Below are 17318 nucleotides of genomic sequence, written 5' to 3'. Positions count from 1 at the left end.
ACTTACCGTACCAGTTCATGGAAACGTTTCTTATAATGGTACAACCTATGGTTCCATGGCTAACATCAGCTGTGATAGCGGTTATGCAATACAAGGATCCGCTACCTCTAAATGCAACGCTTCTGGAAAGTGGAGTGACACATGTCAGATGTGTATTTCATCAAGTAGGTTCACGAAACGCGTGTATGGTTTTACACAATGTTACTACGCAAGATATAATTAATTACATAGTTTTTAATAATCTGTCAACATGTCTTATTCACTATGCAAACAAAAGCAAATTGGTGCATATAATGCCATTTACAATTCGTTGAAGTTATCTGTTTTCGTAATTTCGTTTCACTCACAATTGCAGTAAACACATGCTTTTTAATTGATGATATATACAGGTGCAACGGAGATTGTACATCGTACATGCTTTGGCGATTGCACTTTTGATTTGGGCGACCTATGCCAATACAAATCGGATACTTCATGGACGATAAAGAAAGGGTCGTTTGAATTCATGAATCGGTCCGTGATCCGTGGTGGACTAGGTATTTCGATTATATTATAATTTGATACTTAATGAAGTGAAAGTCATGTTGAAGGGTGGTGGTTTGAATAAACAATAAATTATACAAACTAATACTATTCTCAAATACTTGTATCAATTGGATCTAAAAAATATTTGATTTAACAATAAAGTCGATATTGATAGAAAGAAACAAAACGTGCGTTTTAAACGCTATCAAAACCGAATTAAACGAATAAGATTATAAATCTCTCATGTTTAAATATTTCACCTTAAAATGGTCCTCTTAGCCTGGTGTATTCTTTTCAAAACACGTACGTTTTGAACATGTACACTAATGACACAATTATCTTTACCACCAGACGACAAGACACACTACATGCTATTCACTTATTGTACAGACAATTAACAACGCAAATTATCGATCATGAGCGCAGTACCGTTCACAGGGCAGATTATCCATACTCAACAAAAAAACTATGAAACGTTCACAAATAATATTCAAAAGCCTTATTATATTGCGATGACGGAATTTTTTTGTATGAGATTCGCTTGAAGTTTATGGGTTTCATTTTAAATCTAGACACATTTAAGTTGTAATATTTATTTACTACCGATATTCGCATGGAACATCATACACAAATTTAAGGCTACCTAATGTCAGAGTTATTTAACCCTTTAATGCTAAACTTAGAATCCAAAATGTTCGGATGTTTTCATTTCAGACGATGATTTCTACGCAATCTCTAATCCTTCAACATCAGCGTTGTTCTCCATGACCTCCCCATTATTACCAGGAGGAGCAGCGTGTCTCAGTTTTTATTACACTCTTCCTGTTGCCACGACAACATTTTACGTGAAGATACGTACAGAGGACAACTCCACGAGTGAAGTGTGGAACGTGACTAATCATGGGATTAGAACCTGGACTAAAGTGGAAGGCCTGGTCATATGGCAGATAAAGAAATATTTTGTAAGCCTTGTTGTTTGATTTTATGTTTTTTATATATAATAATGTGATTCCATAAGTGTTATTTAAAACATCGAAATACCGCGGATCTGTTTAATAACATGAGGTTAAACAATCGTAACGGTTATTTGGCATGACAATTTGAATTTCTAAAGAATGAACTCATATAAATAGTGCTAGTTGATTATTTGATTTCACAAGTGAAATTTATTGACATTTATAGTCTGTATTTGCTGACTTATTAACTGGTAATAACTGAACGAAATACGTTCTTACAAAGCAATAGCATAAATGGAAGTACACCTTATTTGTGCGTTTTATTAATAACATGACTAAGTTGTCTGCTGTTTTCTAGAATCTTCATTCATTATACTCTTAATTGTATATTTTAGGTTGAGTACGTAGCACAACCTGGACTAAATGCATTCATTGGCATAGACAATATTCATTTAGGTAAGACTTGTAATTACCAATAACTTAAACGTTTTGGCCAATTTTGGAAAACATCTGCATTTCAGCTCATAAAGGGTTGCCATAGTGTTGTAATTTAAATTCACATCTCCTGAAAACAAACTTGAATAAATGCATTAATTATAGTAGGAAAGCTCTGTATTACATACTAAATCATTAATTGTTTACAGAGAACTTATATTGTGACATCGGATACAGCCTCAATATATCTGAGGTAGACGATTACTGTAATACTTCTCGCACCGAATTCCCATCATGTCAACTAGTTGGTAAGCATGTTTCCCTGGTATATCGATTTCATCTGTGTTTTGTGAATATATAAGAAAATAAAGTTGCAACTAACAGGTATGATATTTTGGTAGCATGCTAAATTTAAATAATTTGATTAAAATGCGTTTTCAAATAAAACGGTTTCTACAAGTAGTTACCGTATATGTAAAGCTTTGTGTTATTAAATCGTTCAATAACTATCTATACATTTCCTGTATATTTCCTATAATGTTTCATTTTCATTTTTGACTGTATATCTTCACTGCCTTTTACATGATATTTAACATGAATTATAGTAATACAATTATTATTATTATCAAAAGATTGTGGACAGATTACCGCGCCAAAGAATGGCAATATATCTGCCCACAGCACAACATACGGATCAACAGCAACATTTCAGTGCCTAGCAGGTTATATTCTCAACGGAAGCAGCACGTCTAAATGTGGTAGCGATGGTAAATGGAACCTCACAGGCCAAACCTGTGAACCAGTTGGTAATTATTTTAATTACGACTAATCGTTGGCAATTGATTTTTCTGTGAGTAATTGTTGGTAATTGTTTGAACTACGATTGATCGTAAAATGACAGATATGTAATGCTCAATAGTCTTAAATAAGCTACAATAACGGAAGTAGCACGTCAATATGTAGAAGTGACGGCAAATGGCACCTCACGGGTCAATCCTGTGAACCAGTTGGTAATTGTTTAAACTTAAATCTATCTATCGTTGGTAAGTGTGTAAACTACGACTCATACTTGGTAATTGGTAAAGCTACAACTAATCTTGTGTAACTGTTTTGACTGCGAGTAAATGTTTGTAAATGTATACTATAAATATATTACTATTAATCGTACAAAGTATACGTAAACATATGCGATGTCATTAAGTACTAGTAAGTATATTTTGTCTTTATATTTCCTTTATGTTATCTGTAATGTGTTACCTTCTTTTATTAATGTTTATCTTCATTCCTTTTTTTACATAATATGTTAAATGAATCATACTATAACATTTATTATAATCAAAAGATTGTGGACGTTTCCCCGCACCAAACAATGGCAACGTATCAGCCAACAGCACAACATACGGATCAGTAGCAACAGTTCGGTGCCAAGCAGGTTACATTCTCAACGGAAGTATCACGTCTAAATGTAGAAGTGACGGCAAATGGAACCTCACGGGCCAATCCTGTAAACCAGTTGGTAATTATCTTAACTTCTACTTATCGTTGGTAACTGCGTGAAGCTACGAATAATCTTGTGTAACTGTTTTGACTGCGAGTAATTGTTTGTAAATGTATAATATAAATATATTACTATTAATCGTACAAAGTATACGTAAACATATGCGATGTCATTAAGTATTTAATAGGCTAGCATAACGGGATATGTATACTATAACACAGAGATTTCATATTAGATAAGGATCAAAAGTGTGAAACTTGCAAGGCATTTTTTAGAATTACAAAGCATTCACCCGAATTATATACTTTTTTATATAGACTGTGGACGATTGTTTGTACTACAAAATGGTAACGTCGCAGCTAAAAACACTACCCTAGGATCTACAGCGAAAATCACATGTGACATAGGATACATTCTCAGAGGCAGCACTACGTCTACGTGTGACGTAAATGGGCATTGGAGCAGTCAAAATCAAAGCTGCACTCCCGTTGGTAATATAGATTGATTTGGCAATCGTTAAATATTGTTTAAATATTAAGATAATAAATTGACAGTTAATATCCCTTTATATTTACTGCGGTGTACATCTACGCAATTTTTCCCATTCAATGTACTCAACTAGTAAGTATATTTTGTCTTTATATTTCCTTTATGAAAACTGTAATGTGTTACCTTCTTTTATTAATGTTTATCTTCATTCCTTTTTTTACATAATATGTTAAATGAATAATACTATAACATTTATTATAATCAAAAGATTGTGGACGTTTCCCCGCACCAAACAATGGCAACGTATCTGCCAACAGCACAACATACGGATCAGTAGCAACAGTTCGGTGCCAAGCAGGTTACATTCTCAACGGAAGTATCACGTCTATATGTAGAAGTGACGGCAAATGGAACCTCACGGGCCAATCCTGTAAACCAGTTGGTAATTATCTTAACTTCTACTTATCGTTGGTAACTGCGTGAAGCTACGACTAATCTTGTGTAACTGTTTTGACTGCGAGTAAACGTTTGTAAATGTGTAATATAAATATATTACTATTAATCGTACAAAGTATGCGTAAACATATGCGATGTCATTAAGTATTTTATAGGCTTACATAACGGGATATGTATACTATAACACAGAGATTTCATATTAGATAAGGATCAAAAGTGTAAAACTTGCAAGGCATTTTTTAGAATTACAAAGCATTCACCCGAATTATATACTTTTTTATATAGACTGTGGACGATTGTTTGTACTACAAAATGGTAACGTCGCAGCTACAAACACTACCCTAGGATCTACAGCGAAAATCACATGTGACATAGGATACATTCTCAGAGGCAGCACTACGTCTACGTGTGACGTAAATGGGCATTGGAGCAGTCAAAATCAAAGCTGCACTCCCGTTGGTAATATAGATTTATTTGGCCATCGTTAAATATTGTTTAAATATTAAAATAATAAATTGACAGTTAATATCCTTTTATATTTACTGCGGTGTACATCTACGCAATTTTTTCCATTCAATGTTCTCAACTAGTAAGTATATTTTGTCTTTATATTTCCTTTATGTTAACTGTAACGTGTTACCTTCTTTTATTAATGTGTATCTTCATTCCTTTGTTTACATAATATGTTAAATGAATCATACTATAACATTTATTATAATCAAAAGATTGTGGACGTTTCCCCGCACCAAACAATGGCAACGTATCTGCCAACAGCACAACATACGGATCAGTAGCAACAGTTCGGTGCCAAGCAGGTTACATTCTCAACGGAAGTATCACGTCTATATGTAGAAGTGACGGCAAATGGAACCTCACGGGCCAATCCTGTAAACCAGTTGGTAATTATCTTAACTTCTACTTATCGTTGGTTACTGCGTGAAGCTACGACTAATCTTGTGTAACTGTTTTGACTGCGAGTAAATGTTTGTATATGTATAATATAAATATTTTACTATTAATCGTACAAAGTATACGTAAACATATGCGATGTCATTAAGTATTTAATAGGCTTACATAACGGGATATGTATATTATAACACAGAGATTTCATATTAGATAAGGATCAAAAGTTTGAAACTTGCAAGGCATTTTTTAGAATTACAAAGCATTTACCCGCATAATATACTTTTTTATATAGACTGTGGGCGATTGGTTGTACTACAAAATGGTAACGTCGCAGCTACAAACACTACCCTAGGATCTACAGCGAAAATTACATGTGACATAGGATACATTCTCAGAGGCAGCACTACGTCTACGTGTGACGTAAATGGGCATTGGAGCAGTCAAAATCAAAGCTGCACTCTCGTTGGTAATATAGATTTATTTGGTCATCGTTAAATATTGTTTAAATATAAAAATAATAAATTGACAGTTAATATCCCTTTATATTTACTGCGGTGTACATCTACGCAATTTTTTCCATTCAATGTACTCAACTAGTAAGTATATTTTGTCTTTATATTTCCTTTATGTTAATTTTAATGTGTTACCTCCTTTTATTAATGTTTATCTTCATTCTTTTTTTACATAATTGTTAAATGAATCATACTATAACATTTATTATAATCAAAAGATTGTGGACGTTTCCCCGCACCAAACAATGGCAACGTATCTGCCAACAGCACAACATACGGATCAGTAGCAACATTTCGGTGCCAAGCAGGTTACATTCTCAACGGAAGTATCACGTCTATATGTAGAAGTGACGGCAAATGGAACTTCACGGGCCAATCCTGTAAACCAGTTGGTAATTATCTAAACTTCTACTTATCGTTGGTAACTGCATGAAGCTACGACTAATATTGTGTAACTGTTTTGACTGCGAGTAATTGTTTGTAAATGTATAATATAAATATATTACTATTAATCGTACAAAGAACACGTACAAATATGCGATGTCATTAAGTATTTAATAGGCATAACGGGACATGAACACCATAACTAATCTATCTATCAGTCAATCAATTAATCTTTTAAAATCATTCTAAGAATCAATCAATAATTGAATTAACAAATCAATCAAAATATATATTGCTCAATGTATATATTTGTTTGTATGTCCGTTTTTTAATTAAAATATCATTGTTGCAGTGGTTTTGTTCTTTCTTTTCTTCTTAATATCGTTTAATATTGCTATTTTCCATACTTATATTTTTAAGTACAAAGTGTATAAAAGGTATTGATTGTATACTCAAACATATTTAAAACATCGACGGTGATAAATCAAAAGCGAGATCAAATATCAATGTTTGTTAAAACTTGGCCTTTGATAGGAACTATAAGTTTTGTATTGAAAGAGAATGCATATTTAATTTGGTTTTGCTGAAAAGGCAAATACAGAAAGATTTTGAACAAAACGTGTGCATGACTAATTTCTGATATTTAAATTCTACGCTGTTGTTTAAGATTGTGGAGAACCTAACACAGTCCTGAGACTTACCGAACGAAAGTATAATACGACGCAAGGCGTTTCAACTTATGGAAGCACGTTGAGCCTGTTATGTGAACCAGGTTACCGCCTAATAAATAAAACAAAGGATAACCACCTGAACAGAACCCAGAGAAACGACGATGGAACGGAAACAATCACATGTGAGGCAACTGGAATATGGAGTCAACTATCTGGTTGTGAGCCAAAGGGTAATTGTAATTATTCCTGTATTATTAAGTGTATTTACGCTAGCCATGTGTGCATTTGTCTCTATCACTCATTGTTATCTTGCTGTTTAAAAAAGCAATATATCTTTTTATAAATAAAAAAATAAATCCCTATCTATATATTACTCAATCAATCAAATAAGCCACCAATTCATCAATCAATCAATCAATCTATCAGTCTATCTATCTATCTATCTATTTCTGTCCATCTATCTATCAATCAATCAATCGAATAATCTATCTATCAGTCAATCAATTAATCTTTTAAAATCATTGTAAGAATTAATCAATAATTGAATTAATGAATCAATCACAATATATATTATTTAATTTATCTATTTGTTTGTGTGTCCGTTTTTTAATTAAAATATCATTGTTGAAGTGTTTTTTTCTTTCTTTTCTTCTTAATATCGTTTAATATCGCTATTTTCCATACTTATATCTTTAAGAACAAAGCGTATAAATGGTATTGATTGTATACTTAAAACATATTTAAAGCAACGACGATGATGAATCAAAAGCGATGTCAAATATCGATGTTTGTTAAAAAATCGTTTTAAACCTTGGCCTTTGATAGGAACTATAAGTTTTGTATTGAAAGAGAATGCATATTTAATTTGGTTTTGCTGAAAAGGCAAATACAGAAAGATTTTGAACAAAACGTGTGCATGACTAATTTCTGATATTTAAATTCTACGCTGTTGTTTAAGATTGTGGAGAACCAAACACAGTCCTGAGTCTTACCGAAATAAAGTATAATATTCATATAAGAAAGTTAGAAAGGATCAAAAGTGTTAAACTCGCAAGGCATTTGTTAGAATAACAAAGCATTCACCCGAATTATATAATTTGTGTATATAGACTGTGGACGGTTTTTTGCACCACAAAATGGTCACGTCGCTGCTACAAACTCCACCCTAGGATCTACAGCAAATATCACATGTGACATAGGATACATTGTCAATGGCAGTAGCACGTCTACGTGTGAAGTAAATGGGAATTGGAGCAGTCAAAATCAGAGCTGCGCTCCTGTTGGTAATATAGATCTATATGGTCATCGTTAAATATTATCTAATATTTTAAGAACAAACATTGACAATTAAATACCCTTTTTGTGTACTCTATTGTAAATCTAACGTATTTCTTTCATGCAACGGACTCAACTAGTTACTATAGTTCTTCATTATATTTCCTATATGTTTACTGTAATGTGTTATCTTATTTAATTAATGTTTATCCTTTTTTGACATTATATGTTGTATGAAACATACTTATACATTTATTATTATCAAAAGATTGTGGACATTTCACCGTACCAACGAATGGCAACGTATCTGCCAACACCACCTCATACGGATCAATAGCAACAGTTCGGTGCCAAGCAGGTTACATTCTCAACGGAAGTAGCACGTCTATGTGTGGAGGAGACGGCAAATGGTACTTCACGGGCCAAACATGTGAACCAGTCGGTAATTGTTTAAACTTCGATTAATCGTGTGTAATTATTTCAACTGTGACTAATGGTTGGTAAATGTACAAACTGTGAGTAATTGTTGGTCATTGTTTCAACGACGACTTATCATAAAAAGTAAACATACAGGTATACAATCTCATCATTTTGCAATCGGCTTACATAATTGACATGTTTACACTATTACACAAACATTACATATTAGATAATGATCAACAATGTGAACATATGAAGGCACGAGTAAGCATTACAAGGCATTGACTTGCATAATTCACTTTTTTATATAGACTGTAAATCGTTTCCTACACTACAAAATGGCAATATAGTAGCTACAAACACCACCATAGGATCTACATCAAAGATCACATGTGACATAGGATACATTCTCAGTGGAAGCCTCACGTCTACGTGTGACGTTAATGGGCTTTGGAGCAGCACAAATCAGAGCTGCAAACCCGTTGGTAATATAGATCTAATAGCACGTCAGTTTATATTGTTTAAGTATTTACAGTTAAATTAGCAATACATGAATCTTTTAGTATACTCCTTAGCACACTAGCGCGGAAGGAAAAACATAACATATAAATAATGAAAAACACCCATGCATTTTAAGAAACGTAATATCATGCTTTTTTATTAAATTATAAGGTTAAAAATATTTAAATACATTGATAAGATACAAATTATCCAAATGAATCCATTTTATTGACAAACGGAAACAATAAATAAGGAAGTTGACTGTCGAGTGGGACACGGGATATGACCTAAATAGAAGCAGAATGTCTATATGTGGCAAAATCGTCTCCGGAGCAATATTGATCAACCACGCGAGCCTGTTGGTTATCATTGATTTTCAAAAATATATTCCGCTGTTGGCGAAACATAATTTGAAATTGTTTAAATTGGACAATTTACTGCGTTTTCAAAATGATTTAGATATGAAATTTCGTAAGATGCCAACTGCCATTACTGTGAAATATTTTATGAAGTTTAAAATATTTTTATTACAATTATTGTGTTTATAGCTCCGCATTGACTTGACGTTATAACTTATAGACAAGTATAGTTAGATAGCTTGTTTATTTAGATACGTTTATGACAAATATTTTACATATCGTACTTGATTATGGTTAAATACATATTAGAATAATGTTATGTTTACCTCTTGAAACACTTGGAATAACCCAACCAAGTATGATATTAGGATTCAAACCTTTGAAACATTTATAATTTAGTAATATATTTTTATAAATGTGTAAGAAAGTCATAAAGTAGCGATAACATTTTACAGATTGTTATCAACTGCCCATTCCACCACACGGAATGGTATCTCCTGTAGCCACAGCCACGACATTTGGAACTGTAGTTACGATAACATGCGATACAGGCTTCAATCTGACCGGAAACAGTACGTCTACATGTGACAGCAAAGGGAACTGGAGCAGTATTGGTCATAAATGTGACCTCGTTCGTTAGTATTTTTATATTTAAAACGCGTAAATATTGAAGATGTCATATTTATATGGTTTTTGTAGTTAATGCTGCGTTAGTGTTATTAAATTTTCGGAAACATACATGTTTTATTTTAGCTATCGAAAACAATTTATTTATATGTATATAAGACAGATAACTTATTGAACACACTTTATCTAGTGCCCTACTGTTATCCTTCTGTTGGAACTAACTGTCGAACAATCAAAATAGTAATATAATATTTTCAGGAATTTTTTTCCAACTCCAAGAGTAATAAATTAACTGAAAATCTGACCAGTTCGATTTTCAAAATGATGTCGTTGTATTATTACATCAATTATGCAGGATATATAAACTAGTTTTCATTAACTTTCTTTTATACAATCTATTGCCACAATGCATCAGTATTCTTTCGTATTAAACAGAGTGTGGAAATCTATCAGAGCCTGAACATGGCATAATAAAATCCACGTCCACTTCATACGGGTCTGAGGCAATAGTTGCTTGTCATTTGGGATACAACCTTTTAGGACAAAACACATCAACGTGTGGTAGCAATGGTAAATGGGACAATGTTGGACAAATCTGTAAAGCTGTCGGTATGTATTTAATCTTGTAGTATGCTTCTCACACGTGTACGTGTTTGCATATATTATGGAAATACGCGCAATATGAATGGTACGCTTTTATGATTCCTGAAATACGGCGTTATAAAATCTAAACATAAAACAACACTGTTCAATTTGATGAAGCATTAAATAAGTATGAATGCCATATTATTGAATAACTCTTTTCTTACAAAAGACAAGGTTTTCTTACGCATGGCATTCCGAAACTAGTGGTATTAAAAATATTTGCTTACCACTTTTATTGACATTCTGCCATTTTGGGACTACATATCGGATGAAAATAGCAGCAACGTATTAACCCGTAATTTATTAGAGCTTGACATTCTGGATGCGCAATACATTTCTGTATATCTCTTCTTCTTCCTATTAGTTAGTCGGTCTTAATACACAACTTTGTCCGACGAAGAACTCAACGTTCAAACGCATTTGGAGTTTTCTATGCGCAATTTTCATAAACAATCAAAAATTTAATAGTATAATTATTGCCAAATGCTGCATATGGCAGTATGCGGCTTCAGTGGTGTTCGCATTACGTGGACTTTCATTATTTGTATCTAAATAAACAACATATTTTTACCAGATTGTGGAAAGTTTCCAGACCTGCTCAACGGTACTACCGATGCGGAAAATACGACATTTGGATCAATAGTTTCTTTAATGTGCAACGAAGGATTTGATCTAATAGGAGATTCACATTCAGTTTGCACGAGCACTGGAGGTTGGAACACAACTGGGCAAGTGTGTCAACCACTCGGTAAATATTAAAGTCATTATATTTTATCAAATTAAACAAAAGTGGTGTTAAACTTTATTTTTTCAAAAACAATTATTCCACGACATGATAAAAACTGTATAATTTCCAGACAAGAGTATACCATAATGAATGTGTGGAATAATAGTATACATAGTTTAATTTCTTAATTCGATTGAATAAACACACACCACCTAAGTTTGATCGTTGTGAATTCAAACTGTTTTGAAAGCTATAATCTAGTATTAGCAATTATAAAGAATGTAATAGAAGAGGAATACGGAGTGGGACGGATCAGGCGTGCAATATCATTCGTTGATATGACTGATAATTAGTTCTTTAAATACCCAAAATTACATCTTCAAACATGTAGTTAATTTTGTAGTATTACGATATTTTGATCCAATCACCATATCTTCACAATTCATTAACGTAGTTAATGTTAATTCATATTCCTATGTTAACAGACTGTGGACCCTTGCCGATCCTTAGTAATGGTACTGCACATGCAACCAATACCACGTTCGGTTCAGTTGCTATCTTTACGTGCGACGAAGGATTCAACCTTACGGGACACAGCTTTACTGTTTGCGGAAGCAATGGGTTTTGGAATATTACTGATCAGACATGTTATATAATCGGTAAGGTCAAACATATATCAGAAAGATCAAATAATTTAGTAGCATTGTATACATGGCCGTGTCAGTGATATAATCGGTAAGGTCAAACATATATCAGAAAAATCAAATAATTTAGTAGCATTGTATACATGGCCGTGTCAACACTTAATTCTGGTTTTAGATTACTCGGTTATGCATTATAAGTAGCATAAAATCTTTTACAATACAAAAGTATGCACCGACCATTCATTATGAATCAAGTCGATGTGCATGTTACACCGGTAACATTTATATCAATTCATTATTTTAACTGACAGTTCATAAAGACGAAATGTTAACGTTAGATAGTTATATCATAAAACACGTACGTTCGTATACACAATCATTTTATATTCAAAGTCAATAATATATGATTGATTATGTTAAGGGACTGATATATACAAGTATGAAAGCAAATGTTTTTGAAATTACCAATGGTCAATACATATCATACTCAGATGTGAAAATTCGAAATCTATGCATCTTAAAAGAAAGTCAATTATAACACTGATCACACATTCTGACGCATTTCTCTATTTCTCTATTTGTCCAAGACTGCGGACCTTTGCCGACATTATCCCATGGCACAGTGCGTACAGAAAACTCCACGTTTGGGTCTATCGCAGTTTTGCACTGTGTCGAAGGATTTAACCTCACAGGGAGTAGTGTGTCTATGTGTACAAGCAATGGGGTTTGGAACTCAACTGGTCCGAAGTGTTCTCCTATAGGTTTATTTCAAATTAGCATGTTTTACATGTTCATAATAAATGCAATTATGTAACAAACCGAATATTATTACTACTAGTAAAACTACCACTACCACTAACAATAAGTATTACAATAATAATAATAAAGATTCGTTTTTTATGGTATAATCGTTTATCAATACATATATAGCAAAACCATTGATAAGATTATGATTTTAGTAAATTAATAATAATACTAAATGCTTGACTTAAGATTTAAACAGGTTTTATAGTGAAAGATAAATTATATTTACAGATTGCGGTCGAGTGCCAGAGCTGATAAATGGAACTATATATGCTGAAAACACCACCTTCGAATCGGTAGCATTACTGACATGTGACAAAGGATTTATTCTGACCGGAAGCAATCGTTCAATGTGTACTATCAGTGGTCTTTGGAACATGACTGGGCAGATGTGTGACCCGATAGGTATGTTGGGAATAATCTTACCAGGGCTACCGTAGTTGGAAATAGCAATAGTAATACTTCATTTATTAATTGCGCATATTGTCTTTTAAATACATTGATGATATTAACATTGAAGACTTTAGAATATATTGTTTTAAAGTATAAATAAACTAACAAAATGCTTACATTTGTTTACAAATGCTTGTTAAAGAAAAATTAAGCATAACATCGAGCGAATTCTCGACTCACTAAAATTGTGTACACTAATCATTAGGCCAGCATGTATGTTTGAAATTCGCTAGTATATGCATTTACAACTATTAACCATGTTGGAATGTATGTTTGAGATTAATTTAAGCAATCATTTTTTTAACATTAAAAACAAACTATAAACCATGCCATTTTCTAATGAAGCAATTTTGTAAGATTGTTGCCTTCAACTGTTACATGTAACTAAGTGTTATTTTTCAGATTGTGGCCTTTTGCCAGCGCTCAACAACGGGTCCATAAATTACATAGAAAACACAACATTTGACTCGATCGCAGTTATGACCTGTGATGCAGGATTCAGTCTCACTGGTGATACGTTTTCCGTATGTAACAGCAGCGGTGGTTGGAATACTACTGGTCAGACGTGTAACCTTATAGGTAGGCGGAACAGAAAGAACGACATTTGGAAGCTTCAACAAATAACTCAGCATGCTTGTTGAATCAACACTAATTTTCATATAAATAAAATAATCTTGATTGTGTTAACCATAATGTAAGCAATTTATAAATTGAGTATACATCCTCCACATTTACTGTATACTTATTAAAGTTTACATACACAAAACTCGACGGTGCAACACAATAATGTAACTGTAAGCGTGTATGCATGTTGAAACAGCAGGTGAATATGGAGTGCGACGGATCATACGTGCAATATCATACGCCTATATGTTTAATTATAAGTAATTTGAAACCCAAACCCATCTTATAATAGTGAATTTGTAGAAATTAATATTGTTGAAATATGAATCAACTAACTGTATATTTTCTTTTCACGAAATTCCTGTTGTTTATATTAATTTATATTCATATTTTAACAGACTGTGGACCTCTGCCGATCTTTATTAATGGTACTGCACATGCAACCAACACCACGTACGGTTCAGTTGCTATCTTTACGTGCGACGAAGGATTCAACCTTACGGGCAACAGCCATACAGTTTGTGGTAGCAACGGTATTTGGAATACCATTGACCAGACATGCACTATAATCGGTAAGGTAGAAAAGCATACAATTAATATTGTGAAATTTAGCAACACAACATTTCCAAATGGACCGTGACAACTGTTTACGTTTATATTATTAGGTTGTACCGTTTGAGTCCAATAGCATATTAAGAATTGAAACGAATATTATACACCATAAACCTTACCATCTTCGAATTAAGCAATTGTGTAAGATTGTTGTAATTCACGGGCAATGTGTCTTATTTTGCAGATTGTGGCAATTTACCAGCGCTCAACAACGGGTCCATAATGTATATAGAAAACACAACGTTTGACTCGATCGCAGTTCTGACATGTAATGCTGGATTCAATCTCACGGGTGAAAGGTATTCTGTATGTAACGGCAGCGGTGTTTGGAATACTACTGGTCAGACGTGTAACCATATAGGTAGGCGGAGCAGAAATATACGAACACAAAGTTGGGAAGTACAATATAATACTGAGCCTGATTGTTGAATAAACCTCATACGTGTCCAAAAAAATCTTGATTTTATAACTCATAAAATAAACAATTAATAAAGTAAGTAATAGATTAATGAACATGAATATTAAAGCGCGAAATAATCTCTAAGTGACAGTTTTGTGTATGTATAGATTGCGGACCACTACCGCAACTTTTAAACGGGTCAGTGTCTGCAGACAGCTCTATATTTGGATCTGTGGCACTCTTTACCTGTGATGAAGGATTCACGCTGTTCGGAAGTAACTTATCCGTTTGTTCAAATAATAGCAATTGGAATTACACAGGTCAAACATGTCAACGCATAGGTATGTTAAACTTGCAGTCACATTGTTTTAGGAAATTGAGAATTGAAAATCAATATTAAAACGACCAAATATGAGTTTTTTATCGCTAGATACTTATTGTGGCAAATCTTAATTATTATGGTTTTGCATTTTCTTGTAAACAGATTGCGGCAAATTACCCACGCTCTTAAATGGGACTATCGCTTATACAAACAACACAACGCATGGGTCAATAGCTATTTTAACCTGTGAAGGTGGTTTCGATCTTATCGGGAACACTACATCAGTATGCACTACCAGAGGCATCTGGGATTCTACAGATCAGTCATGTAGCCTTAAAGGTAAACATCATTACTCGTGAATCCTTTTTCACAATGTCGTACATTCAACATAAGTTTGTTAAGCTTATTCCAGGATTTCAGTAAAACGTTTAAGATGCGTACCAGTATTAATATCATAAATGTAGTGGCAGTGATTTGTATGCAGTAGAAAGTTATCATTTTAATCTGTGTTTTCATTTAAAGACTGTAGAGCATTTCCGTCTCTCTGGAATGGTTTCGTCACACACAGCCAAAACACAACATTCGGTTCAAGAGTATTTTTAAAATGTGATGAAGGTTTCTATCTTAGTGGAAGTATTTATTCTGAATGTAATAGCAGCGGTTTTTGGAGCTACACTGATCAGACATGTAACCTTATTGGTAAGTGTTTATCATTGAAAGATTCACAGTTTGGCGAAATTACAATAATATGTTCACATTTAAAAAATGTATTTATTTTATTAAAACAGGATTTTGTTTATTGATGAACATTTTGTTAATTATGTGTATAATCAACGTTATACGCTTTTAGATTCTACAAGCTTTTATGGTCTTGTAGATTTGCTCCCTAAGTCTTGAGTTATAATAGCATTGACGACAATAGGTTATTGGTGATATTTGTTCGTGTAATACCAACTACTTGTATATTTGACTTTTCAATTATTATTTTTCTTAGTTAATTTATTTAATGACTATTAAAATACAAATACAACACATTATTGCATGGTCATTTGCAACCGACAAACACGAGTCAGAACATTTTTAATAATATGCACATTTTTACGATTGCAATTACATGTCAACGGTCACGTTGCGTTAGACAACTTGCGTCCTAAATGGTACCTTTCCCTGTCAGTACTACAAACTAACGAGGGTACACATGATACTTGCTGCGAACATACCTCATTTTAGACATACTGCGGTATTGTGTTAGCAATCATTTTTTAGACTGTGGACCGATTCCAACACTGAATCATGGGACTGTTCACATAGAAAACACAACCTTTGAGTCGACCGCAGTTTTCACGTGTGATAAAGGGTTCAGTCTGACAGGGGATGTTTATTCGGTATGCACAGGAGCTGGTATCTGGAATTCTACTCATCAGACATGTAACCCCATAGGTAAGTTAACAAAGAATACAAAACTTGTGGTTTAAAAAATTGTTCTGTATTACATTGCCTTCGATCACTGGCATTTACAAATAACGTTTAACGTAAATAAATGCAGAGGCATGCATGCAAAATAAGGCTTTGGGTACCGTTACACAACAGATGAATTTATATTGCATAATTAATTGTATGTATGTTTTGGTTCAGACTGTGGACCATTCCCTGAGATCGCGAATGGAACAATAAGTTATTCCAATAATACTACCTTTGGCTCGGTAGCTGATGTAAAATGTGATGAAGGTTTCTATCTTACTGGTAAAATCAATTCAGAATGCATTGGTGACGGTACCTGGAACTCTTCTGGTCAGAAATGTAAACATATAGGTATGTGTTGAATGGAATATTATCAGTATTCATTATTCTGAAATCTTAAATAGCATTTACACCGACAAATGCCTTTAGGAACTGAAATCATCAGCATGCTTTTATTGCATACGGATAAACAATATAAAGGAATAGTAAAGTGATCGCAAATGACTTTAGAACGTCATTTGCGTAGCATACGAATTGGTGGTTAGTAAACACATAAATTTCTAACGTCAGATAAAAACACATAAATGACAAGGCATATTATGCTTAAAAATT

At 33.3% G+C, this 17318-nt stretch overlaps 2 protein-coding genes across 2 annotated transcripts in view; both read left to right on the top strand.

The window, feature by feature from the left end:
• Positions 1-51: 51 nt before the first annotated feature.
• LOC127872334 (sushi, von Willebrand factor type A, EGF and pentraxin domain-containing protein 1-like) lies at positions 52-3473 on the top strand. The gene is made up of 7 exons (XM_052415666.1): positions 52-164; positions 390-536; positions 1240-1487; positions 1877-1937; positions 2126-2224; positions 2549-2683; positions 3259-3473. The coding sequence occupies exons 1-7, from the start codon at positions 56-58 to the stop codon at positions 3471-3473; spliced, it is 1014 nt and encodes a 337-aa protein (XP_052271626.1). The 5' UTR covers positions 52-55.
• Positions 3474-3751: 278 nt separating this feature from the next.
• Positions 3752-17318, top strand: part of LOC127874769 (sushi, von Willebrand factor type A, EGF and pentraxin domain-containing protein 1-like) — a 29951-nt gene continuing 16384 nt past the window's right edge. The window contains exons 1-22 of the mRNA XM_052419360.1: positions 3752-3905; positions 4172-4345; positions 5558-5731; positions 5996-6169; positions 6829-7062; positions 7942-8115; positions 8376-8549; positions 8839-9012; positions 9843-10022; positions 10450-10623; positions 11234-11407; positions 11872-12045; positions 12618-12791; positions 13066-13239; positions 13690-13866; positions 14310-14483; positions 14708-14884; positions 15091-15264; positions 15408-15584; positions 15768-15944; positions 16512-16685; positions 16881-17057. Coding sequence (XP_052275320.1) covers positions 8495-8549; positions 8839-9012; positions 9843-10022; positions 10450-10623; positions 11234-11407; positions 11872-12045; positions 12618-12791; positions 13066-13239; positions 13690-13866; positions 14310-14483; positions 14708-14884; positions 15091-15264; positions 15408-15584; positions 15768-15944; positions 16512-16685; positions 16881-17057 — 2686 coding nt within the window. The 5' untranslated portion in view covers positions 3752-3905; positions 4172-4345; positions 5558-5731; ... (2 more) ...; positions 7942-8115; positions 8376-8494. The remainder of the gene's footprint in view (positions 3906-4171; positions 4346-5557; positions 5732-5995; positions 6170-6828; positions 7063-7941; positions 8116-8375; positions 8550-8838; positions 9013-9842; positions 10023-10449; positions 10624-11233; positions 11408-11871; positions 12046-12617; positions 12792-13065; positions 13240-13689; positions 13867-14309; positions 14484-14707; positions 14885-15090; positions 15265-15407; positions 15585-15767; positions 15945-16511; positions 16686-16880; positions 17058-17318) is intronic.

The sequence above is a fragment of the Dreissena polymorpha genome, chromosome 3 (genome assembly GCF_020536995.1).
Source record: "Dreissena polymorpha isolate Duluth1 chromosome 3, UMN_Dpol_1.0, whole genome shotgun sequence".
NCBI classification, from domain to species: domain Eukaryota; kingdom Metazoa; phylum Mollusca; class Bivalvia; order Myida; family Dreissenidae; genus Dreissena; species Dreissena polymorpha.
This window is presented reverse-complemented; position numbering and strand designations above follow the sequence as displayed.